The sequence below is a fragment of the Nerophis ophidion genome, linkage group LG17, assembly GCF_033978795.1.
Source record: "Nerophis ophidion isolate RoL-2023_Sa linkage group LG17, RoL_Noph_v1.0, whole genome shotgun sequence".
In the NCBI taxonomy this organism is placed as follows: Eukaryota; Metazoa; Chordata; class Actinopteri; order Syngnathiformes; family Syngnathidae; genus Nerophis; species Nerophis ophidion.
In genome coordinates this window covers 47,597,444-47,625,419 of record NC_084627.1, presented here as the reverse complement: position 1 = coordinate 47,625,419, position 27,976 = coordinate 47,597,444, and the positions used below count along the sequence as shown (strand labels likewise).

General features: G+C 39.9%; 1 protein-coding gene across 2 annotated transcripts in view; it reads left to right on the top strand.

Annotated features, from left to right (window-relative positions):
- The window catches only part of LOC133536502 (retinoic acid receptor RXR-alpha-A), a 298,975-nt gene extending 276,166 nt beyond the window's left edge, over positions 1–22,809 (top strand). For both annotated transcript variants that reach the window (XM_061877084.1, XM_061877085.1), the window contains exons 9-11: positions 8,437–8,528; positions 15,109–15,214; positions 18,603–22,809. In XM_061877084.1, coding sequence (XP_061733068.1) covers positions 8,437–8,528; positions 15,109–15,214; positions 18,603–18,750 — 346 coding nt within the window. In that variant the 3' untranslated portion in view covers positions 18,751–22,809. The remainder of the gene's footprint in view (positions 1–8,436; positions 8,529–15,108; positions 15,215–18,602) is intronic.
- Positions 22,810–27,976: the final 5,167 nt, after the last annotated feature.

Sequence of the window (27,976 nt, the reverse complement as noted above, 5' to 3'; positions counted from 1 at the left end):
ATCAAAACCCAACATTGATTATAGCATGTTGTTTTATCGTTGTATTTGTGTTGTAGAATATATGTTGGAAAATGACCAAAATTCAACGGTCAAATCAACGTCAAAACCCAACATTGATTATAGCATGTTGTTTTACCGTTGTATTTGTGTTGTAGAATATATGTTGGAAAATGACCAAAATTCAACGGTCAACTCAACGTCAAAACCCAACATTGATTAAACGTTGTCCAAAAGCATGTTGTTTCAACGTTGTGTTTGTGTTGTAGAGTATCGGTTGTAAAATAACCAAAATTGAAAGGTCAAATAATTGTCAAAACCCAACATTGATTAAATGTCGTCAAAAAGCATGTTGTTTTACTGTTGTATTTGTGTTGTAGAGAACTGGTTGAAAATGACCAAAATTCAATGGTCAAATCAACAAAACCCAACATTGATTAAACATCGTCAAAAAACATGTTTCAACGTTGTATTTGTGTTGAAAAATATTGGTTGTGTGATGACTAAAATTCAATGACCAAATCAACGTCAAAACCCAACATTGATTAAACGTCGTCAAAAAGCATGTTGTTTCAACGTTGTATTTGTGTTGAAGATTATTTATTGGTTGAGATATGACCAAAATTCAATGACCAAATCAACGTCAGAACCCAACGTTGAATAAACGTCGTCAAAAAACATGTTGTTTCAACGTTGTATTTGTGTTGAAGAACATTGGTTGAGATATGACCAAAATTCAATGACTAAACCGACGTCAAAACGCAACATTGATTAAATGTCGTCAAAAAGCATGTTGTTTCAACTTTGTATTTGTTTTGTAGAATATTGGTTGAGATATGACCAAAATTCAATGACCAAATCAACATCAGAACCCAACATTGATTAAACGTCGTCAAAAAGCATGTTGTTTCAACGTTGTATTTGTGTTGAAGATTATTTATTGGTTGAGATATGACCAAAATTCAATGGTCAAATCAACGTCAGAACCCAACGTTGAATAAACGTCGTCAAAAAACATGTTGTTTCAACGTTGTATTTGTGTTGAAGAACATTGGTTGAGATATGACCAAAATTCAATGACTAAACCGACGTCAAAACGCAACATTGATTAAATGTCGTCAAAAAGTATGTTGTTTCAACTTTGTATTTGTTTTGTAGAATATTGGTTGAGATATGACCAAAATTCAATGACCAAATCAACATCAGAACCCAACATTGATTAAACGTCGTCAAAAAGCATGTTGTTTCAATGTTGTTTTTGTGTTGTAGAATATTGGTTGGAACATTACCAACATTCAATGGTGCCCAAAATTGACCAAGTGTACACCCAAAAAACTGTTATGTTTGCTTCGGTTTGATCAGATTAACCACAGGTGTCAAACTCAAGACCCGGGGCCAGATCTGGCCCTCCACTTACAATTGTGTGGCCCCCAAAAGGGTGGAAATGATATGTGTTGATAAAGTACTTTATCTTTTCTTAATAAATGTGTTACAAAATAAATGTACTGTGTGCAATTACATACATGTATGTTCATATATATATATATATATATATATATATATATATAGAAATATTAATATATATATATATATATATATATATATATATATACATATATACATACATACTGTATATAAATATTTAGGAAAGTATCAAAATGCATTTTAGTACCGGGACCGGTACCAAAATATTGGTTTCGGGACAACCCTAATCCAGGGTAAGGCCTCAAAATCATTAAACAATTTAAAATGTATAGGTAGATACTACTAATAAATCAATAGAACAGATGCAATTGGAGTCAAAATCCAGACTTCAGGGTTGTTGTCACGACTACACACAATCCACACTGCTTGTTTGTTCCAGTAACGACTTACGATCGATTATCAACCTCGATGCAAGTTTTGAGGATGTGACAAGTTGATGATCAAGACGAGTGCTGAAGTGTGTTGATGACACCAGCGTGGTCGGACTTATCTCAGTGAGAGGCGAGGCGACCTACAAACAGGATATCCTGAAGCTGGCAGCCTGGTGTTCTGAGAACTACCTCACTCTGAACACCAAGAAAACCAAATAACAAATTTGGTCAAAATGTGGCATAGATTATGATAGGGTCTTTTCTCCGTCATCTTTGTTGTAGCGGTGTAGCGTGCAAGGACGGGAGTGGAAGAAGTGTCAGAAGACGGAGCTAACTGTTTTAATGACATTCAGACTTTACTTAAAATCAATAACGGAGCAGCATCTCCTCATCCGTGGCTCACTAGTGCAACAACAACGCCAGAAATGTGTCCCGTTAAAAACCGTCCGACCGGAACTCTCTAAAAACTAAAGTTCCTTGGGTGAATAATGTGTACTCACCACACCGGTGTGTTTTAGCGCTTTCAGGGCGAGTTTATTTACAGATAAAAGTAAGAATTTGTAGCGGTGTAGCGAGCAAGGACGGGAGTGGAAGAAGTGTCAGAAGACAGAGCTAACTGTTTTAATGACATTCAGACTTTACTTAAAATCAATAACGGAGCAGTATCTCCTCATCCGTGGCTCACTAGTGCAACAACAACGCCAGAAATGTGTCCCGTTAAAAACCGTCCAACCGGAACTCTCTAATAACTAAAGTTCCTTGGGTGAATAATGTGTACTCACCACACCGGCGTGTTTTAGCGCTTTCATGGTGAGTTTACTGACAGATTTAAGTAAGAATTTTACACTACTTTATAATAAAAATGGCAACAGTGGAGGATGAATGTCCCATAACAAGAAGATAGAGAAAAAGAAGAAGCTTATCCACTACGGTGTCAACACGGACTACAAAGGCGGATGCGCGCAAATTTTCAGGACCTATGCAGATCCCAAATACAGAGCAGTTGCTTTTGCATAATATTGCGAAACAACACACTATAATAATACTCGTATGTTCTATGTTGGCCCTGCGATGAGGTGGCGACTTGTCCAGGGTGTACGCCGCCTTCCGCCCGATTGTAGCTGAAATATGCACCAGCAACCCCAAAGGGAATACGCGGTAGGAAATGGATGGATGGATGTTTAAGTACTTTACAAACCATCAAGCGGTGCAGCTTCATAGCTTACCAAAGTCGTACTAAAATATTTTAATAGATTTTTGAGCGCCATGTGTAATTTAGTATATTTTCAATGGAACACGTAACATTTTGGTGTGGTTTACCTGAGTCATATTGCAGTCCATACATATCTCCTATGTGTGACTGACATCTACTGGTCACCGTTATAATTTCACTTTGTAACAAATAAAATAGCTTCGAGGTCGGTACGCACAACCAAAATTATTCCGTACATTAGGCGCACTGTCTAGTTTTGACAAAATGAAATAATATTTAAGTGCGCCTTATAGTCCAAAAAATGTAGTAGTAATGGCAGAACAGAAGAGCGCCCTCCCCTCCCTGACAGACACTTATACCTCCTGCTGCCTCGGCACGGCAAAAAAGGTCATCAAGAACAGAGCTCACCTTGGTTTTGAACTGTTTGACCTTTGGCTTTCAGGGAAGTGCTACAGGTGCGTCAGAGCCAGGATGAAGAGGCTTAAGGACTGTTTTTTCGTTAAAAAAAATTTGAGGACTAGGGATTCAACCATTTGTCGACTAATTAGACAGTAAAATGTATTGCAAACAAAGGAATTTGTTGATAATGCAAGAACAGAAAGAGACAAATGACTGTGGCTTGATTGGCACTTGGTGTAAAACATGGAAAGTATGGAAACATTTTACCCTAAGACAGGGGTGTCCAAAGTGCGGCCCGGGGTCCATTTGCGGCCCGCCACACATTCTGCAAAAATTTCAAAATTGATAGTATTGCAAAAATCTTAAAAAACATTTTTTTTAAAACGTGGAATGAGGTGAAATCCAATGAGAAAAAGTGTTGACACAAAGCTGCCATGCAGAAAGTTTTTTCTTTCCTTTTGTCTTTATTTTCTTTTTTTTTTTTCCATTGCTCAAAAAAAAAGGACATAATAATCCATGTTATAATGAATTATTACTTATAAATTATCACTTTAAAATGTTTTATGTGGAAAAAAAATATTGCATATGTTGTGTGGTTGCCATATAATAACATGAAAGTTTTGACAAAAGAGCATAAAACAAACATAATAGTTCAAACTTAAAATCGACAGATGTATCGGAAGTTGATCTTGAAATTTAAGTGTTAAAAGTAAAGTAAAAAAAACTAATAAGAATGTATCACTTTATGAGTGGGGATCCTTTCGGATCTCAAATATATTTAGTAGGATTTTATATAACTTTTCACTCTGATTAATCAAAACTATTAAATAATTAAAATCAATGGTGTCCCGCATTATTGATCTTTGAGGGCTTTAATTGTTAAATAAAGGAACTCTCCTGAAGGAATCAATAAAGTACTATCTATCTATCTAAATACTGCAAATTTCAGTTTTTCTATAAAAAACAAAGTTGTCTTTGACAGAAAAGGCATAAAACCTTTTTTGTTTTACGTTAAATCAACCTCAAGTTGATATTGACATTTACTGTAAGCATTAAATAGAAAATAATAATAATAATTTGACTTATTTTGAATATGTTAGTGCAGGAGTCGGGAACTTTTTTGGCTGAAAGAGCCATGGAAGCCAAATATTTCAAAATGTATTTCCGTGAGAGCCATATAATATGTTTTTAGCACTGAATACAACTAAATGCGTGCATTTTTAAGTAAGACTAACATTTTTAGAGTATAATAAGTGTCCTATTCTTTTTAATAACATTCTTATTCTAAAGTTAACCAATAATAAATATAATACTTCTTACCATTAATGCGACATTTTGAACAGGTGCATGGTTTGATTAAAATGCATGAGAATGTTTTATAATTTGAACGTTATTTTTAACACTGTGATTACCAGCGGAATTATTCATTACTTATCCTGTTAAGCAATGTCAGCTAAGATTTATCCGAGAGCCAGATGCAGTCATCAAAAGAGCCACATCTGGCTCTAGAGCCATAGGTTCCCTACCCCTGTGTTAGTGACTGAAACCCTCTATGCTCCCCAGGAGCCCTAAGGATAAAAAAAAAAAAAAACATATATTTTGTTATGGTTTAAAAATGAAAAATATCAAAATGGCTTACATTTAATCGTGTGCGGCCCTCTGAGGAAAAAGTTTGGACACCCCTGCCCTAAAGAGTCCGTTTGAAGGGCAAAAAAAACCGTAATGATTTTTTTTTTTTTTTTTTTTTTTTTTTTTTTTTTTTTTTAGCCACACAATTGCAAATCAGTCATGGGGAAGGAACCCTGCGGTGACTGTTGCTGACATGCCGGGTCACAGGCTAATACCTCGCAGGCGGCCGGCTGCAGCATCTGTTGAACGACAGTGTTTGGACATGATTTATGCTGAAAAGCATTTGCATCTTGTCAAATCTGAAAGTGTGTCACAACGTCAGAGGAGAGCCAATAAAACTGAGCGTTATTATCGCAGTACAAGTGTGCTCAGCGTGCCTAACAAAGTGGACTATGTTTGACTGTTGAATCATCGCTGAGCCAGAGATAACAAGCTGCAGGTTTGGTAGCGATCTGCCAATATCTGTACCAGCTTGGTACAATCTGCACTCTCTGCCCGAGGACTTTATATCTGTAATAAGTGTGGCGAGCTTTAAGATACACAAAACTGATTATGTTTATTTATCTGCCGCTCTCTCGCTTCCTCATTTAAATGAGACCGATTATCATAAACACCTCCGCCTTTTTCTTTTTTTTTTTTTTTTTTTTTTGTCAGCCGTGTTGTTCCTTGTAGCAAATTGAATTACAATGAGCCCAAAGTCACAATTGACTCTATTCAGAATGAGACCTGGAGGAAATGGAATGCAATGCAATGGAACTTGCAAGCACAGGATGGCTCTGTGGCTTTAAAGCGACCGAATGCACCAAATTTTAGACGAAAAACCTATTTTTACATATAGTATAAGCCAAAAGTTTGGACACACCTTCTAATTTCAATGCGTTTTCTTTATTTTCATGACTATTTACATTGCAGATTGTCAGTAAAGGCATCAAAACTATAAACCAAACAACCTTCCCTAGTCATGCTGCAGGAATAAACAAAAATGCAACCAGCACAAAAATTCGACAAACATGGTCACACATTACACAACCTGCTCACTGAACTTTGTGGATATTATAAAAAATAAAAAATAAACGTCCTATCACTATAAAAAATAAATAAAAAATAAACTATTCTAAATCCATACAAGGGATGATAGGAAAAATGCAAAACACTCTCTCCACAGTTGTCCAATTTTGTTGCATTTTAGCCGCTTGATATTTCTGATTGATTACCAAACTTTAAGAAGGTCATCGCACTAGTAAACTCGGTTGCATTTTCACATTCTCTTAATAACCAGTTATAAATTAATTATTTATCCATTATATTATTATAATATGTACACATATACAGTACAAGCCAAAAGTTTGGACACACCTTCTCATTTCAATGCGTTTTCTTTATTTTCATGACTATTTACATTGTAGATTGTCAGTAAAGGCATCAAAACTATAAACCAAACAACCTTCCCTAGTCATGTTGCAGGAATAAACAAAAATGTAACAAGCACAAAAATTCGACAAACATGGTCACACGTAACACAACCTGCTCACTGAACTTTGTGGATATTATAAAAATCAAAAATAAACGTCCTATCACCATAAAAAATCCAAAATACACTATTTTAAATCCATACAAGGGACTATAGGAAAAATGCACAACACTCTCTCCACAGTTGTCCATTTTTGGTGCATTTTAGCCGCTTGATATTTCTGATTGATTACAAAACTTTAAGAAGGTCATCGCACTAGTAAACTCGGTTGAACTTTCCCGTTCTCATAATAACCAGTTGTAAATTCATTATTTATTGAATATATTATTATAATATGTACACATATACAGTACAAGCCAAAAGTTTGGACACACCTTCTCATTTCAATGCGTTTTCTTTATTTTCATGACTATTTACATTGTAGATTGTCAGTAAAGGCATCAAAACTGTAAACCAAACAACCTTCCCTAGTCATGTTGCAGGAATAAAAAAATGTAACCAGCACAAAAATTTGACAAACATGGTCACACATTACACAACCTGCTCACTGAACTTTGTGGATATCATGAAAAATAAAAAATGTGTCCTATCACCATTAAAAAAAAAAAAATCAAAAAATACACAATTTAAATCCATACCAAGGATGATAGGAAAAATGTAAAACACTCTCCACAGTTGTCCATGTTTGGTGCATTTTAGCTGCTTGATATTTCTGATTGATTATAAAACTAGTTAGGCATTGAACGTTCACATTCTCTTAATAACCAATTATAAATTAATTATATATCCATTACATTCTTATAATATGTACACATATACAGTACAAGCCAAAAGTTTGGACACACCTTCTCATTTCAATGCGTTTTCTTTATTTTCATGACTATTTACATTGTAGATTGTCAGTAAAGGCATCAAAACTATAAACCAAACAACCTTCCCTAGTCATGTTGCAGGAATAAACAAAAATGCAACCAGCACAAAAATTCGACAAACATGGTCACACATTACACAACCTGCTCACTGAACTATGTGGATATTATAAAAAATCAAAAATAAACGTCCTATCACCATAAAAAAATCAAAAATACACTATTTTAAGTCTATACAAGGGATGATAGGAAACATGCAAAACACTCTCTCCACAGTTGTCCATTTTTGGTGCATTTTAGCCGCTTGATAATTCTGATTGATTACAAAACTTTAAGAAGGTCATCGCACTAGTAAACTAGGTAGGTGTTGAACTTTCCCATTCTCTTAATAACCAGTTATAAACCAATTGTATATCAATTATATTGTTATAATATGTACACATACACAGTACAGGCCAAAAGTTTGGACACACCTTCTCATTTCAATACGTTGTATTTACATTGTAGATTGTCACTGAAGGCATCAAAGCTATAAACCAAGCAACCTTCCCTTGTCATGTTGCAGGGGGAAAAAAAATGCAAAAAGCACAAACATATGTATGAAACAGAAAATACATGTTGAATATGAACTCGTCCTGAAGATCTAGCCATAAAACAAACCATGAAACACCCTTTCAGTGCCTCTGTCTATATAATTTGAAAAAGATTATATAATATTATATTATACATTATGGCTGTTAGCGAAGAAAATTCTATAAATTATCTGAACCATTTTATAAGCCGGGGGAGTCAAAGCGTTGGAAAAAAAGTAGCGGTGAATACAGAACTCCAACGTAATTGCAGTGATTATTTATCTCAACATTGATTCTGGAGTGATTGTGTTTCCCTCGGGCACTCATTGTTGGAAAACATAAGCATTATGGAAAAAAAACATTTAAATCGCGTTTATTGACTGAAGCGCATTTTCTTCATCTCCGTCTTTTTTTTGTGTCTTTTGTGCAGAGTGCTCACGGAACTGGTGTCTAAGATGCGGGATATGCAGATGGATAAGACAGAACTGGGGTGCCTTCGAGCCATCGTCCTATTCAACCCAGGTAACCATGACTGAGGATCTTTGAACAAACTGTAGATAATAACGTGCTTCACTGTCGACGTGCTGTATTCCTCATGCTTGTTCCTTTTGAAACCTGTTGGACGACGCAGCTGGGAACTATAAAATGACTACAGACCGTCTGTTTGCTCATTTGATATCAGGGAAATGATTAGAAAAGTCTAAAAAAAATGTGACGGATGAGTAAAAATTATGTAAGGAAATACAGTAGTACCTCAATTTTTGAGATCGTCTTTTAGTTTGCACAAGTTCTCTAAATGTGTGTCATTGTAAAGGACATGTTAGAGCACAGGTGTCAAACTCAAGGCCCAGGGACCAGTTCTATATATGGCCCTGGAAAATAAATGTGTCAATAAGCAACCGTATACAATGCTTACTAATATATGCTATGTTTTTGTTCTTTCCGTTTTGACGGGAAAAAAATTGTGTGTACTGCATTAAAATTGCACATTTTTTCAACTTTGATATTAATCAATATTGCAGCAAATATTGTATCGTCAATCAATCAATCAAAGTCATACTTTCCAAACAAGTTTTGGGGTTAAAGTTACAACAAATGCTGGAAATATCTGCTTGAACTAGGATTTCAAAGCAAGTTAACCATGACATTGTTCACTGTAGATTTTAGGGGTTAAATACATTACGTTTTTTACAGCATATTAACTTTAAATTTAAAAAAAAAATGTTTATTAACCTTAAGGCCCAAGCTATTCGTTTACATGCTTTTTTTGTATTTTTCTTTGCTATTTAGGCTTATTGGACCCTAATTAGAATAAAAACTAAGAATCATCTTTTGATATGATGTACTTAGTCCGTAAGTACACAAACGTGTACTTCATGTCTAGTGACATGCTAATTCTTAGTTTTACACATTTTTCCCCTAAATTCCATTGTATGTTGTACTCATCTGACACCACCAGATGGCAGTATAAGTGTCCACATAAGTGGCCATAAGACCCCAATTCTGTAGTGTACACAATTTTGGAAATAATAGCTAAAAGGTGCTGTCCATGCATGTGGCCACTAAGCCTTTTAGAGTACAATTCTGTCAAATGAGCGTTTTTTTCATCGTAAAATCTACGCTTGTTGTTTTTAAACGTTTGATTGATTGATTGATTGATTGATTGATTGATTGATTGATTGATTGAAAACTGTTATTAGTAGTTTGCATATTTTCTGTACAATTGACCCCTAAATGGTAACACCCGAATAAGTTTTTCAACTTGTTTAAGTCAGAGTCCACGTTAATCAATTCATGGTAGTAGTAACCGTGTGATATACTTCCATATCAGTAGGTGGCAGCCGGTAGCTAATTGCTTGGTAGATGTCGGAAACAGCGGGAGGCAGTGTGCAGGTAAAAAGGTGTCTAATGCTTAAACCAAAAATAGACAAAAGGTGAGTGCTCCTAAGAAAAGGCATTGAAGCTTAGGGAAGGCTACGAAGAAAAAAAACTAAAACTGAACTGGCTACAAAGTAAACAAAAACGGAATGCTGGACGACAGCAAAGACTTACTGCGGAGCAAAGACGGCGTCCACAATTTTTTGAACTTGTTTAAGTCGGGGTCCACGTTAATCAATATATGGTAACATGTATTATTGTAAACGGAAAAAGGCTTGCACATTTTTTGACAATAAAAAACTGGCAAAATTAAAAAAAAAAATAACAGTGGGGCAGTTTTTCCATTTACAGTAAGACGTTACAGGATATTTTACAGTGGAATGTTTTTTAAGAAAAACAACAACAAAAAACATTTTACTGCAATACAATTCCGATGAGTGAGTTGCCTTTTTTTACTGTAAAATATACAGTTTTGTTTTTTTTACAGTGTGCTTAAAAGATAAAAACAATATTCAAATGTATAGGCAAATTTATATATTATTCACCGTGACAAGCCTAACTGCAATGTGACCCTTGACGGAAAAAATGTGTGACACCCTTGTGTTAGAGAGAGGAATAGCACGATAAAGGAAAAATTAATAATAAAATATTTTTTTAAACTTCAAACCACCGTTAACTTTGGGCTCATAGATACAGTATATACATATGTGTATATATGTATATATATGTATGTATGTATATATATATGCATAATTGTAATTTTGAAGAATTTATCTGAATGTGCATGAACTATTTCTGTTCAAAATTGTTTAAAATGTCACATATTTAAATATTAACCGTCAGTTTAATGTACCGTGCCAACTGTACTACTATAAGAGTACATCTTTTCTATTGTTTGATTGAAAATAAAACAGCAAAGTCCATATGGCTGTCATCCGTTTTAATTATGAGACACAATTGTGTCAAAGTCACAATTTTTTTTATTTCATGCTTGAAATAAGAAATTATTACTCTGAAAAAGCAGTTTTATACTTGTTAATGTTGATGACACAGCTTTGCAACAGTTGATATTGTAGTTTCAAGCATGTTTTTACTCAATATAGATCATCAAATCTTGGACCAGCACATTTAAAACAAGTAAAACACTCTAACATCAAATCTGCTTAGTGAAAAGAAGTATCTTATCAGACAGAAAATAGGCAAATATCACAATTATTTGAGATATTTAATCTAACATAGATTTCAGTTTTTGCAGTGCAAAGCTGCTAATCGTCAACCCCCGGTTTTAATAACCTGACTTGCACTTTTGTTCGTTGTTCGGGCCTCCATTGGACCGACTGGCCTTTCTTCGCTCTCCCTGCCCGAGTCTTTGTTAATTAGAGTCCAGCAGATTGTTCTGACGGAACCATTCTCGCTGTATGTCATCTCGAGTTCAAGCATAATTGTTTTTTGTTCATGGCCAAAGTTATTAAGTGACGTCATCAAAGAGGGCGCGCTAATTGCACCAATCTAGAATGCGGTAGCACAAAAGTCCTCAACGGGCCAGCGAGGTTAAAGCTCAACTTGTTTATTACAAACTCCCGCCTCCACGTCAAGTATTCGCTTGAACGTAGTTCCCTTGCCTTGGTACGGTACCTGAAACCATACTTGCCAACCCTCTTGGATTTTCCGGGAGACTCCCGAAATTCAGCGCCTCTCCCGAAAACCTCCCGGGGCAAATTTTCTCCCGAAACTCAGGCGGAGCTGGAGGCCACGCCCCCTCCAGCTCCATGCGGACCTGAGTGACGTGTCGACAGCCTGTTTTCACGTCCGCTTTCCCACAATATAAACAGCAAGCCTGCCCAAGGACGATATAACTGTAGAATGAGTTCTTAGGCAGTTTCATTAAAGGCCTACTGAAATGAGATGTTCTTATTTAAACGGGATTTGAGTTTTTTCTTGCCCTGACGTAGGATCTGAGCCGAGGATGTCGTTGTGGCTTGTGCAGCCCTTTGAGACATTTGTGATTAAGGGCTATATAAATTAAGTTTGATTGATTGATTGATAGCAGGTCCATTCTATGTGTCATACTTGATCATTTTGCGATATGGCCATATTTTTGCTGAAAGGATTTAGTAGAGAACATCGACGATAAAGTTTGCAACTTTTGGTTGCTAATAAAAAAGCCTTGCCTGTACCGGAAGTAGCAGACGATATGCACGTGACGTCACGGGTTGTGGAGCTCCTCACATCTGAACATTGTTTACAATCATGGCCACCAGCAGCGAGAGCGATTCGGACTTAAAAAGCGACGATTTCCCCATTAATTAGAGCAAGGATGAAAGATTCGTGGATAAGGACGTTTAGAATGAAAAAAAAATAAATAAAAGGCGACGGCTCCAGGCGGCGTTTCAGATGTAATTAGACACATTTACTAGGATAATTCTGGAAGATCCCTTATCTGCTTATTGTTTTAATGGTGTTTTATTGAGATTGTAAAGTCATACCTGAAAGTCGGATGGCTGCGGAGAGAAGCCGAGGAGCTAAGATCACAGCTGCCTTTTTGAGCTGCCTTTTTGACAGCTACAGGAGGAGGTCGCATAATCCACTGAAGTCTCCGGTAAGAGACAACTTAATATCACAATTTTCCCATCCAAAAACTTGCTGGTTGATGTAGAGAAACATGTTCGCTTGACCGCTCTGTGTTAAAGCTTCACAACAAACAAACACCGGCTATGTTTCGGTGCTAAAGGAAGCTGCAATCCACCGCTTTCCACCAACAGCATTCTTCTTTGACGTCTCCATTATTAATTGAACAAATTGCAAAATATTCAGCAACACAGATGTCCAAATTACTGTGTAATTATGTGATGAAAAGAGACTACTTTTATCCGTGTGTGGTGCTGGGTTAAAATGTCCCCTCCAACCAATAACGTCACAAACACACGTCATCATTCCGCGACGTTTTCAACAAGAAACTCAGCGAGAAATGTAAAATTGTAATTTAGTAAACTAAACCGGCCGTATTGGCATGTGTTGCAATGTTAATATTTCATCATTGATGTATAAACTATCAGACTACGTGGTCGCTAGTAGTGGCTTTCAGTAGGCCTTTAACGTCCTCCCAGCGCGGTAACAACACACAACAACAGCAGTCACGTTTTCGTCTACCGTAAAGCAGTTCGTCCGCCGTAAACAGCAATGTTGTGACACTCTTAAACAGGGCAATACTGCCATCTACTGTACACGCATATGTGACAATAACAACTACAGCTTTTCGAGAGTGCAGAAGAATGAGGAAGATACAGCCATTGCGACGCCGACGACGAGTAAGACGAAGAAATACGCTTGTAAGTTCCAAGCCGCAGCTGCGATTGGACCTGGATAGCCCCCGGGAAGAAGTAGTGGACTACCAATTGTTTGGCAGTGAAGATCTTCCTCATGAAGCAAAATATTGACCGGTTTTGGGCCATGCTAGGGAGAGATGGAAGATTCCAGACTCTAGTACATTTGATGAAAGCACTTTTGTGCGTGCCACACAGCAATGCATCGTCAGAGAGGGTGTTCAGCATGGTTGGAAAAAATAGTGACGGAGAATAGAACAAGGATGGACAATTCAACCCTTCACTCAACAATGAATACATGAGTGTTATGTGTGTGTTTCAACAATAAACTCCGCGAGATATGTAAAATTGTAATTTAGTAAACTAAAGCGGCCGTATTGGCATGTGTTGCAATGTTAATATTTCATCATTGATATATAAACTATCAGACTACGTGGTCGCTAGTAGTGGCTTTCAGTAGGCCTTTAACGTCCTCCCAGCGCGGTAACAACACACAACAGCAGCAGTCACGTTTTAGTCTACCGTAAAGCAGTTCGTCCGCCGTAAACAGCAATGTTGTGACACTCTTAAACAGGGCAATACTGCCATCTACTGTACACGCATATGTGACAATAACAACTACGGCTTTTCGAGAGTGCAGAAGAACGAGGAAGATACAGCCATTGCGACGCCGACGACGAGTAAGACGAAGAAATACGCTTGTAAGTTCCAAGCCGCAGCTGCGATTGGACCTGGATAGCCCCCGGGAAGAAGTAGTGGACTACCAATTGTTTGGCAGTGAAGATCTTCCTCAGGAAGCAAAATATTGACCGGTTTTGGGCGATGCTAGGGAGAGATGGAAGATTCCAGACTCTAGTACATTTGATGAAAGCACTTTTGTGCGTGCCTCACAGCAATGCATCGTCAGAGAGGGTGTTCAGCATGGTTAGAAAAAATAGTGACGGAGAATAGAACAAGGATGGACAATTCAACCCTTAACTCAACAATGAGTACATGAGTGTTATGTGTGTGTTTCAACAATAAACTCCGCGAGATATGTAAAATTGTAATTTAGTAAACTAAAGCGGCCGTATTGGCATGTGTTGCAATGTTAATATTTCATCATTGATATATAAACTATCAGACTACGTGGTCGCTAGTAGTGGCTTTCAGTAGGCCTTTAACGTCCTCCCAGCGCGGTAACAACACACAACAACAGCAGTCACGTTTTAGTCTACCGTAAAGCAGTTCGTCCGCCGTAAACAGCAATGTTGTGACACTCTTAAACAGGGCAATACTGCCATCTACTGTACACGCATATGTGACAATAACAACTACGGCTTTTCGAGAGTGCAGAAGAACGAGGAAGATACAGCCATTGCGACGTCGACGACGAGTAAGACGAAGAAATACGCTTGTAAGTTCCAAGCCGCAGCTGCGATTGGACCTGGATAGCCTCCGGGAAGAAGTAGTGGACTACCAATTGCTTGGCAGTGAAGAGCTTCCTCAGAAAGCAAAATATTGACCGGTTTTGGACCATGCTAGGGAGAGATGGAAGATTCCAGACTCTAGTGCATTTGATGAAAGCACTTTTGTGCGTGCCTCACAGCAATGCATCATCAGAGAGGGTGTTCAGCATGGTTAGAAAAATAGTGACGGGGAATAGAACAAGGATGGACAATTCAACCCTTAACTCAACAATGAGTAGATGAGTGTTATGTGTGTGTATACTGTATGTATGTATGTGAAATACTTGACTTGAAGTCTAGCTATATACTCCTCCCCTCTTAACCACGCCCCCCCTGACCACGCCCCACACCTCCCAAAATCGGAGGTCTCAAGGTTGGCAAGTATGCCTGAAACCCCCGTTCAAGTGCATGTTACCATCATTCCTGACTGTGTGTGTTTGTGTGTGTTCCCAGACTCCAAGGGTCTGTCAAACCCAGGCGAGGTGGAAGCTCTGAGAGAGAAAGTCTACGCGTCTTTAGAAGCGTACTGCAAACAGAAGTACCCTGAGCAGCCCGGCAGGTATGCAAACAAGCGTCACCTTCCACCAAAATAGAATGAGCCTTGGTTAGTTCACTCAGTTTCTTTGAAGTTGCAAAAAAACCAGCACTTTTTGTGAGACCTCTTCATCCACAAGATAATTGTGCCTCGCCTACAGTTAAGCATAGTGGTGGTAGCATCATGGTCTGGGGTTGCACGAGGGCTGCCGTCACTGGGGATCTGCATACAGATTCAGATTAGGCCGCCTGTCATTTTTCCCAATTTAATATTGTCCCCAAACGCACCCCAAAGCTGAAGGTGATTGAGTGGCCAGGTGAATCGAATAAAGAGCCTTGATCATTGGTACTTTAACTTTGACTGTGCAGAAGACCACAACATGTACGACTTGCTTTCCAACGAATACCGGAAGTCAACCAACAGGAAGTAATTTAGCGGAAGTGACATCATCTAACTGCTGTTTACCGATTATAGCAGGGGTGTCCAAACTTTTTCCACAGAGGGCCACACACGGAAAAATTATATTTTTCATTTTAAAACCATAACAAAATATATGGATTTTTGTTTTAATCCTTAGGGCTCCTGGGGAGCATAGAGTGTCTCAGTCACTAAATTGTTAAAAATAAGTCAAATTATTATTATTATTTTTTATTTAATGCTTACAGTAAATCTCTATATCAACTTGAGGTTGATATAAAGTAAAACATATAAGGTTTTATGTCTTTTCTGTCAAAGATAACTTTGTTTTTTTATAGTAAAACTGAAATATGGAGTATTTAGATGGATGGATGGATGGATGGATGGATGGATGGATGGATGGATGGATGGATGGATGGATGGATGGATGGATGGATGGATGGATGGATGGATGGATAGATAGATAGATAGATAGATAGATAGATAGATAGATAGATAGATAGATAGATAGATAGATAGATAGATAGATAGATAGATAGTACTTTATTGATTCCTTCAGGAGAGTTCCTTTATTTAGCAATTAAAGCCCTCAAAGATCAATAATGCAGGACACCATTGATTTGAATTATTTAATATTTTTGAGTAATCACAGTGAAAAGTTAAATAAAATCCTACTAAATATATTTGAGATCCGAAAGGTTCACCACTCATAAAGTGATGCATTTTTATTAGTTTTTTTACTTTTAACACTTAAATTTCAAGATCAACTTCCGATATATTTGTCGATTTTAAGTTTGAACTATTATTTTGTTTGTTTTATGCTCTTTTGTCAAAACTTTGATGTTTTTATATGGCAACCACACAACATCCGTCCATCCATTTTCTACCGCTTATTCCCTTTCGGGGTCGCGGGGGGCGTTGGCCCCTATCTCAGCTACAATCGGGCGGAAGGCGGGGTACACCCTGGACAAGTCGCCACCTCATCGCAGGGCACCACACAACATATGCAATATTTTTTCCACATAAAACATTTTAAAGTGATAATTCATTATGACATAGATTTTTTTGGGTCTTTTTTTTCCATTGCTCAAAAAAAAAAAAATAATAAAGACAAAAGGAAAGAAAATTGCCTGCATGGCAACTTTTTGTCAACATTGCCACTTTTTCTCATTAGATTTCACCTCATTCCGCTATATTTTTAATGTTTACAATACTATACATTTTGCAATTTTTACAGAAAGTGTGGCGGGCCGATAAACGATTAGCTGCGGGCCACAAATGGCACCCCGGCCGCACTTTGGACACCACTGCATTATATTATATAATAAATAAAAACAACTTTAGCTCCAAATTAAAGCATTGCAGTCACTAAAACAAAAGTATTATCAAGTTATTATATAAATAAGTTTTTATTTACATACATAAATATGGAGAGGAGCCAGATGAGGTGGTTCGGGCATCCGGTCAGGATGCCACCCGAACGCCAACATCACTGGGGGAAGTACAGAGCGCCAATAAACCTTAAAGGTACTGCCTTTGGGTGTCGGCCCAATCACATAATACCACACACACGAGTGAATGCAAGGCATACTTGGTCAACAGCCATACAGGTCACACTGAGGGTGGCCGTGTAAACAACTTTAACACTGTTACAAATATGCGCCACACTTTGAACCCACACCAAACAAGAATGACAAAAAAATTTCGGGAGAACATCTGCACTGTAACACAACATAAAGACAACAGAACAAACACCCGGAACCCCTTGCAGCACTAACTCTTCCAGGACACTACAATATACCAATATACACCCCCCCCCCCCCCCCCCCCGCTACCAACATCCCCCCCGGCCCCCATCTCCCGAATTCAGAGGTCTGAAGGTTGGCAAGTATGTTTGATGAGCATTCCTCAACTTTCTCAGTCTTTTTTGCCACTTGTGCCAGCTCATCAAATTCAAAATGAGCTAGTATTTGCAAAAAAATAACAAAAAGTTGCAGTTCGAACGTTAATGATCTTGTCTTTGCAGTCTATTCAATTGAATATAAGTTGAAAAGGATTTGCAAAAATTTTGGGAGAACATCCGCACCGTAACATGACACAAACACAACAGAACAAATACCAGGAACTCCTTGCAGCACTAACTCTTCCAGGACACTACAATATACACCCCCCCCACCCCCCTGCTACCAACATCCCCCCATCTCCCGAATTCGGAGGTCTCAAGGTTGGCAAGTATGTTTGATGAGCATTCCTCAACTTTCTCAGTCTTTTTTGCCACTTGTGCCAGCTCATCAAATTCAAAATGAGCTAGTATTTGCAAAAAAATAACAAAAAGTTGCAGTTCGAACGTTAATTATCTTGTCTTTGCAGTCTATTCAATTGAATATAAGTTGAAAAGGATTTGCAAAAAATTCGGGAGAACATCCGCACCGTAACACAACATAAACACAACAGAACAAACACCCGGAACCCCTTGCAGCACTAACTCTTCCGGGATGCTACAATATAAGCCCCTGAATTCGGTAAGGTTGGCAAGTATGGTGCCAACATCACTGGGGGAAGTACAGAGCGCCAATAAACCTTAAAGGTACTGCGTTTGGGTGTCGGCCCAATCACATAATACCACACACACCAGTGAATGCAAGGCATACTTGGTCAACAGCTACACTGAGGGTGGCCATATAAACAACTTTAACACTGTTACAAATATGCGCCACACTGTGAACCCACACCAAACAAGAATAACAAAAAAAATTCGGGAGAACATCTGCACCGTAACACAACAGAACAAACACCCGGAACCCCTTGCAGCACTAACTCTTCCGGGATGCTACAATATAAACCCCTGAATACAGTAAGGTTGGCAAGTATGGTGCCAACATCACTGGTTTCGGGCGTTTTGCAAGTATTTTTGTCCCAGTTGACCCCGGCGTGGAACTGATCCACTTGTCCCGCCTCCTGCTGACTCTGCAACTTTTCCACCGCTGTGACACAGATTCGCCAAGCTGCTGCTGAGGCTGCCGGCGCTGCGCTCCATCGGCCTGAAGTGTCTGGAGCACTTGTTCTTCTTCAAGCTCATCGGCGACACGCCCATCGACACTTTCCTCATGGAGATGCTGGAAGCGCCTCACCAAATGACATAACGAGCGCGGGCGGGACTCCTCTTATCCGGTCCGAAGCAGCAGGGTCCTTTTTGGTTTTGACGCATCCAGACTTTTACCCTGGCTTCACCCCTAAAACATCAAGACCACGGGTGTGTTTTTATACCTTGTACAGTTCTATAAATAAGAAATATATATATATATATATATATATATATATATATGAGATGTGGTCGCCGGAAGACAAACGCAATGTACTGAGCCAGCATCTCCAGCGGACCATTCCCAAGTCTGGGTGTGTGTGCAAACTCAGCGGCAGCGGGGGGGGGGCTTCTTGCACTAAAATTCCGGAAGCGACTCGACAGACTGCAAGTGACGAGAACCTCAGGTGGTCCGAAGCAATCCAACCAGGTCTTACTGTATCAACACTGTGCAACAATGGCAGCGAGGGTGAGTCCATAACTGCGCTCAATCAGGAAAAAAAAATGTGGAGAAGGGGTCTTAGGTCTTATTACGTAAGTACAATCTGCACACAGTTTGTGCACACAGGAGGAAGCCAGGCTGGTGTCAGTCCACCGACAACCCGCATTACAACATTCTGCCTTTTTATTTTGCTTTTCAACCAACCTCTCCGCGCGTCTTTACGACCATCCGCAGTATTTCGTCCGTTTCAGAGCACCGTTACCTCAACACCGTGACCAGTATTCGTTGCTTACTTTGCACTTAACCTCGTGACGGAGCGCAATCAACCTCCCCGGCTGGGAATCTGACCCGATCATTTTTATTTTCCTCCCAGCCGGACAAACAATCACTCTCTAAAGATAATATAACAAACAGTCGCTATCAAAAGTAAAGAACATAATAGATAGTACTTTATTATAATAATATAATGTCATGGCTGGCTTGAGTTTCCAATAATTTCTACATTTCTTAAGTTTTTTTGTGATAAAGTGATCGGAGTTCATACTTGTCGGTCACAAAAAACATTCATAAAATTTGCTGAGTCTTCTAAAAATGTGAGCAAATCGGCTGGATCTTGAAAAAAAAAAATGGTGCAGTTCTAGCTCGGTTGGTAGAGCGGCCGTACCAGCAACTTGAGGGTTGCAGGTTCGATTCCCGCTTCCGCCATCCTAGTCACTGCCGCTGTGTCCTTGGGCAAGACACTTTACTCACCTGCTCCCAGTGCCACCCACGCTGGTTTAAATGTAACTTAGATATTGGGTTTCTCTATGTAAAAGCGCTTTGAGTCACTAGAGAAAAGCGCTAGATAAATATAATTCACAAAATATAATTCACAGTTCAGCTAAATGTGTTGGTTTTCTGACATGGACTTGTTTCTTCAGCATTGTCCACACCAAGGGGAGGGAACCTACGGCTCTTTTAAAGAGACATTGCTTAACACGATAAGTGATGAATAATTCCGCTGGTAATCACGGTGTTAAAAATAACGTTGAAAATATAAAACATTCTCATGCATTTGAATCCATCCATCCGTTTTTCTACCGCACCTGTTCAAGAAGTCGCATTAAATTCCTACTGAAAGCCACTACTAGCGACCACGCAGTCTGATAGTTTATATATCAATGATGAAATATTAACATTGCAACACATGCCAATACGGTTAGTTTACTAAATTGCAATTTTAAATTTCGCACAGAAGTATCATTCTGAAACGTCATCTCTTTTCATCGCATAATTCCACAGTATTCTGGACATCTGTGTTGCTGGATCTTTTGCAATTTGTTCAATGAATAATGGAGACGTCAAAGAAGAAAGCTGTAAGTGGGAAGCGGTGTATTGCGGCCGTCTTTAGCGACACAAACACAGCCGGTGTTTCATTGTTTACATTCCCGAAAGACGACGGTGAAGCTTTACTATGGACTGGACTCTCGCGACTGTGTTGGATCCATTATGGATTGAACTCTAACAGTATCATGTTAGACCTGCTCGACATCCATTGCTTTCCTCCTCTCCAAGGTTCTCATAGTCATCATTGTCACCGACGTCCCACTGGGTGTGAGTTTTCCTTGCCCTTATGTGGGCCTACCGAGGATGTGGTAGTGGTTTGTGCAGCCCTTTGAGACACTAGTGATTTAGGGCTATATAAGTAAACATTGATTGATTGATTGAACAGAGCGGTCAAGCGAACATGGTTCCCTACCACATCTCAACCGGCAGGTTTCGGTGAGAAAATGGTGGTAATAAGTCGGCTCTTACCGTAGACATGAGCGGAGAGCTTGCGTCGTTCTTCCTGCACCTGTCAAAGAAGCAGCTGCGGACTCTCTTGCCTCCTCCCACCGGCTGTCCCCGACCGTCGGATGCTTCCAACGTGGAAGAAGCATCGGCGGCCTTCGCCTCGTCCAGAAACGTGGCTTCCCTTGGAGACACTGGCGGTCACCACACCCCTCCGGCTTTCAGGTTGTACAGGTACAACCATATAATCTCACTAAAACACTAGTAACCCAATGGGCAGATAAGGGATTTTCCAGAATTATCCTAGTAAATTTGTCTAATAACATCTGAATCGTTCTGCCGTCTAGTTTTTTTTTTTTCTAGTCCTTCACTCTCACTTTCCTCATCCACAAATATTTCATCCTCGCTCAAATTAATGGGGAAATTGTCGCTTTCTCGGTCCGAATCGCTCTCGCTGCTGGTGGCCATGATTGTAAATAATGTTCAGATGTGAGGAGCTCCACAACCAATTCAATTTACCTTTAATAAATAAATCTATGTATATATAAAAAATGGGTATTTCTGCCGTACATTTGTTTCCTTTTACAGAAGGTTTTTTGTAGAGAATAAATGATGAATAAAACACTTAATTGAACGGTTTAAAAGAGGAGAAAACAGGAAAAATTTGAAAATTTTATATTTTAACATAGTTTGTCTTCAATTTCAACTCTTTAAAATTCAAAATTCAACGGAAAAAAAGAAGAGAAAAACTAGCTATTTCGAATCTTTTTGAACAAATTTAAAAAATAATTTATGGAACATCATTAGTAGTTTTTCCTGATTAAGATTATTTTTAGAATTTTGATGACATGTTTTAAATAGGTTAAAATCCAATCTGCACTTTTATTAGAATATATAACAAATTGGACCAAGCTATATTTCTAACAAAGACAAATCATTATTTCTTCTAGATCTTTCAGAACAAAATTTTTAAAAGAAACTAAAAAGACTTTGAAATAAGATTTAAATTTGATTTTACAGATTTTATAGATTTGCCAGAATATTTTTTTTAAATTTTAATCATAATAAGTTTGAAGAAGTATTTCACAAATATTCTTCGTCAAAAAAACAGAAGCTAAAATGAAGAATTAAATTAAAATGTATTCATATTCCTTACAATAAAAAAAAATAAAAAAAACTTAGGGGAAGGAATTTAAAAGGTAAAAAGGTGTTTAAAAATCCTAAAATCATTTTTAAAGTTGTATTTTTTCTCTAAAATTGTCTTTCTGAAAGTTATAAGAAGCAAAGTTAAAAAAATAAATGAATTTATTTAAACAAGTGAAGACCAAGTCTTTAAAATATTTTCTTGGATTTTCAAATTCTATTTGAGTTTTGTCTCTCTTAGAATTAAAAATGTCGAGCAAAGTGAGACCAGCTTGCTAGTAAATAAATACAATTTAAAAAATAGAGGCAGCTCACTGGTAAGTGCTGCTATTTGAGCTATTTTTAGAACAGGCCAGCGGGCGACTCATCTGGTCCTTTTGGGCGACCACGTTGGTGACCCCTGACCTACAGTATAAACACTTTGTAGGACTCAACAAAAGACATTCAACTTAAAGACAACATATTCTACACACCATGCAGCGTCCACTTTCTAGTGGAGTATAATACCTGCAAATGAGACACAGAAGTGTAAGAAAACCAACAAAAATGTGCTAAGACATTTGAACACACACAAAGGAACCGACGGTTGGTGTTTGGGATCGATTCCCAAGTACCGGCATTTGGTGTTGCATGGATTCCAATGTGAAAGGTACCCATCCTTGGTGAGAACCACCGGGCGTGGAAGCATGCAGGGCACCTCCACAAGCGTGCAGGGCACCTCCACAAGCATGCAGGGCACCTCCACAAGCATGCAGGGCACCTCCACAAGCAGGGAGGGCACCTCCACAAGCGTGGCGGGCACCTCCGCAAGCGTGCGGGGCACCTCCACAAGCGTGCGGGGCACCTCCACAAGCGTGCAGGGCACCTCCAAAAGCGTGCAGGGCACCTCCACAAGCGTGCCGGGCACCTCCACAAGCGTGAAGGGCACCTCCGCAAGCGTGCGGGGCACCTCCGCAAGCGTGCGGGGCACCTCCACAAGCATGCAGGGCACCTCCACAAGAGTGCAGGGCACCTCCACAAGCGTGCAGGGCACCTCCACAAGCAGGCAGGGCACCTCCACAAGTGTGCAGGACACCTCCACAAGCGTGCAGGGCACCTCCACAAGCGTGCAGGGCACCTCCACAAGCGTGCAGGGCACCTCCACAAGCGTGCGGGGCACCTCCACAAGCGTGCGGGGCCCCTCCACAAGCAGGCAGGGCACCTCCACAAGCGTGCAGGGCACCTCCAAAAGCGTGCAGGGCACCTCCACAAGCATGCAGGGCACCTCCACAAGCGTGCAGGGCACCTCCACAAGCGTGCAGGGCACCTCCACAAGCGTGCAGGGCACCTCCACAAGCGTGCAGGGCACCTCCACAAGCGTGCAGGGCACCTCCACAAGCATGCAGGGCACCTCCACAAGCGTGCAGGGCACCTCCACAAGCGTGCAGGGCACCTCCACAAGCGTGCAGGGCACCTCCACAAGCGTGCAGGGCACCTCCACAAGCGTGCAGGGCACCTCCACAAGCGTGCAGGGCACCTCCACAAGCAGGCAGGGCACACCTCCACAAGCGTGCAGGGCACCTCCACAAGCGTGAGGGGCACCTCCACAAGCGTGCGGGGCACCTCCACAAGCGTGCGGGGCACCTCCACAAGCGTGCAGGGCACCTCCACAAGCGTGCAGGGCACCTCCACAAGCTAGCACCTCCACAAGCGTGCAGGGCACCTCCACAAGCGTGCAGGGCACCTCCACAAGCGTGCAGGGCACCTCCACAAGCGTGCAGGACACCTCCACAAGCATGCAGGGCCCCTCCACAAGCATGCACCTCCACAAGCGTGCAGGGCACCTCCACAAGCGTGCAGGACACCTCCACAAGCGTGCAGGACACCTCCACAAGCATGCAGGGCACCTCCACAAGCATGCAGGGCACCTCCACAAGCGTGCAGGGCACCTCCACAAGGATGCAAGGTACCTCCACAAGCGTGCAGTCGCTGTTTGGGTGGCAGGAGTCGAGATTGGCGACAAAGTCTGGTAGCACTTTTGGTTTGGTGCATTTTTATTAGGCCTGTGGCACATTTTAGAAGAAACAAAGACAAGGAAAATGCGGAACTAAGTCAGTCGTCGCTGAGAGTCGGGTTCGATCACTCCCGGAAACACACTGCCCCCAGAGTTCTATCGGAGAATTGCAAGTCGATCTAGACGCCATAAGAAGGGGCGGCGTAGAATAATTGCAAGTCGATCTAGACGCCATAAGAAGGGGCGGCGTAGGCAACAGGCTGTAGCATAATGTAGCTTTTAGTCTCCTAGAACTCATCAGTGGCTTCACTTCGGAAGCAATCAGATTTGTACGTTTTATTCTCACCCTCATTTGTATAAAGACGACAGAAAAGTGACAAAATAAGTACAAAAAAAAAAGACCCAACAGGGTTAGAATGTCATGAATTTGCTTTTTTTTTTTTTTTTGGGAGATGTTTGCCATTCTTTCCCAAGTCAGGACCTGAGCACTGTGTTCGGTTCCGAGGGACATGTCCAGGTCTCACACGGACGTCTACTCGCTAACTGGACCGGTCTTGTTCCGCTTCTCAGTCAGCAGGCTTCATCAGTCTCGAGTCTGAGGGGATGGTGCAGGATGAGAGTATTTAACCTCTAACAAGGTGGAAATCTCGACGATCTTTGCTTCGTCGGATGATTTTTTTTTATTTAGTGGCTAACAAGGACCCCGGTAGGAGGCCACGGGGAAGACCCAGGACACGTTGGGAAGACTATGTCTCCCGGCTGGCCTGGGAACGCCTCGGGATCCCCCGGGAGGAGCTGGACTAGGGGCTGGGGAGAGGGAAGTCTGGGCTTCCCTGCTTAGGCTGTTGCCCCCGCGACCCGACCTCGGATAAGCGGAAGAAGATGGATGGATGGATGGACTCTTGGTTTCTGGGTGTCTCCGTGATCTTTGGCGCCGTTCTAACTGCACACAAAGTCTGACACAGACGGGATATTTTTTGCTTTATAGGCCGACTGAAATACGATTTTCTTATTCAAACGGCCATTCTATGTGTCATACTTGATCATTTCGCCATATCGCCATATTTTTGCTGAAAGGATTTAGTAGAGAACATCCACGATAAAGTTGGCAACTTTTGGTCGCTAATAAAAAAAGCCTTGCCTGTACCGGAAGTAGCAGACCATGTGCAAATAATAAGTATTTCGGACTATAAGGCGCACTAAAAATCCTTTCATTATCTCTTAAATCCTGTACCGGAAGTAGCGGGCGATGTGGGCGTGACGTCACGGGTTGTGGAGCTCCTCACATCTGAACATTGTTTACAATCATGGCCACCGGCAGCTAGAGCGATTCGGACCGAAAGAGCGACGATTTCCCCATTAATTTAAGAGAGGATGAAAGATTCGTGGATGAGGAAAGTGAGAGTGAAGGACTAGAAAGAAAGAAAAAAAGACTATACAGTGGGAGCGATTCAGATATTATTAGACACATTTACTAGGATAATTCTGGAAAATCCCTTATCTGCTTATTGTGTTACTAGTGTTTTAGTGAGATAATAGGCCCCGCACCTTTCTTCAGCACCAGTCGACGTGTGGTGGCGATGCCCATCTCCGCCTTTCGCAAGGGACCCTTTTCAAAACACGATATTTTGAGGTGATCTCTGCATAATACACTGTACTTTGTGTGTGAGGTCCAATCCAACCGTGTTTGCTTAACCGCTCTGTTGTAGTGAAGTGAATTATTTTTATTTAGCGCTTTTTCTCTAGTGACTCAAAGCGCTTTACATAGTGAAACCCAATATCTAAGTTACATTCAAACCAGTGTGGGTGGCACTGGGAGCAGGTGGGTAAAGTGTCTTGCCCAAGGACACAACGGCAGCGACTAAGATGGCGGAAGCGGTAATCGAACCCTCAAGTTGCTGGCACGGCCGCTCTACCAACCGAGCTAAACCGCCCCATAGTAAAGCTTCACCGTCATCTTTCGGGAATGTAAACAATGAAAGCTGTGTTTGTGTTGCTAAAGGCAGCTGCAATACACCGCTTCCCACCTGCAGCTTTCTTCTTTGACGTCTCCATTATTCATTGAACAAATTGCAAAAGATTCAGCAACACAGAAGTCCAGAATACTGTGGAATTATGCGATGAAAATAGATGACTTATAGCTCTACAATAATCATACCGTGACGTTTCAGCAGGATACTTCTGCATGAAACGCAAAATTGCAATTTAGTAAACTAAAAAGGCCGTATTGGCATGTGTTGCAATGTTAATATTTCATCATTGATATATAAACTATCAGACTGCATGGTTGCTAGTAGTGGCTTTCAGTAGGCCTTTAAATCTAAAGGTAAAGTGTGTAAAAATGCACACAATTGCAGGAAATGTCGATGCAAAATGTTCTTTTGGGGTCAACACTTGGTGTCGATAGAAATGTTCCACCGCCTGAAAAGTCTATTTTGGTTTTGTTTGGAGGGGTTGACTCTATGTTGGGATAAATACTTGGATCCTGTACCATCCCCAGACTAAACCTGCTGGGATCAGAGGCGACACAAACTCACACAGTTGCAATCACTTCAATAAGAAGAGACTCAAAAGCAGTTTTGTTTTTAAGTTTCATTCTAAAAAAGGCTCAACTGCACTGAAAATTAATATCAATTACTGAATATCCCGGTCTGCTTTTATAAGAAGGCCTTGGTTGAGCACATCTGGAGGAGTTTTTTCCCCCCAACCCTCCAACGAGTACACATCTGTCATGGTGTAAAACATGAAGTGATGCACTAGCTCCCTCTAGCGGAGGTGACTCGGTACTGCAACACCATTTCAACATGCTTTTTCTGCAGGTTTTTTTTTTAAAGAAAAGGCACTTTTTCACAGTTTTTTTTTTTAATTCAAACTCCCAAACTGTGCTTTGTGTTGCCAAACAAGATAAATAGCAATAATTATTCATGACTTATTGGCCTGTGTGATTATAATTCTTAATACAAACTATCCAGGTGACAGTATTGACTGCCGGGGGTGAGCTCAGTTTACAGTATTTATATGATAAAAGTATATATATATATATATATATATATATATATATATATATATATAAAAGGGTCATTTGTAGTTCAAACTAACTTGAAATTTGAAACTTATTTTCCCTCTGAAATCATACCTAAAAAAAAAAAATGTTCTTGTTGACTGTCATCGGGTGTTTTGAAGCCATAAAATGTGGATGATGTGTAAGCTCAGATAAAAAAAAAAAAAACATCAACAGAATGATAAAACTTCATGGATGCTTTAGAAAGTAAAGCTATATTTTGTTAATATGTATATGTGTATATATTTCTAAATAAATATATGGGAAAATGTGTTTCTTGAGTATTTGGAAGGAGGAGTTTTATGGGGGTCTTTACACAATTATTAGAAGGTTTTATGCCTTTTTCAAAAATCATTAAACAACAAGAAAAAAAAAAGGAACCAACCAGCATAATAATCCCAGTAGCTCTGAATGTGCAGTTTATGGGACCTCAGTGTGAAAGAGAGAGAAATAAAATGTTTGCTTAACTTGGCAATTGTTTAAAAAAAAAATGTAATCAGGAAAAAAAGCTACGCTTGTGACACAATCACTGCTTTTTGTTGTTGTTGCGTAAACAGAAAAAAATATTCAAGTAAAAATGTTGAAAAAAGATCTATTTTTGTACAAAAGTAATTCCCTGGTTTATGGATTTATTTCCTGTTCTTGTTGTTGTTGGAGAATGTCAGCAAGGAGTGTTGGCACTTTTTTTTTTCTTAAAGTGTCCATTTTACTTTGCGCCTCTTGTCGTGTTTACTTTCTAAGTGGATGGAATTGTTTGTCATCTGTTCTCTGTGTTCTTTGTGGACACACTTTAAAAAAAAAAAAACATTAAAAAAACAAAGTGAACATGACCTGTGTGTAATTTTGGAAAAGTGTGATAACTTTATTGAGAAAAATCA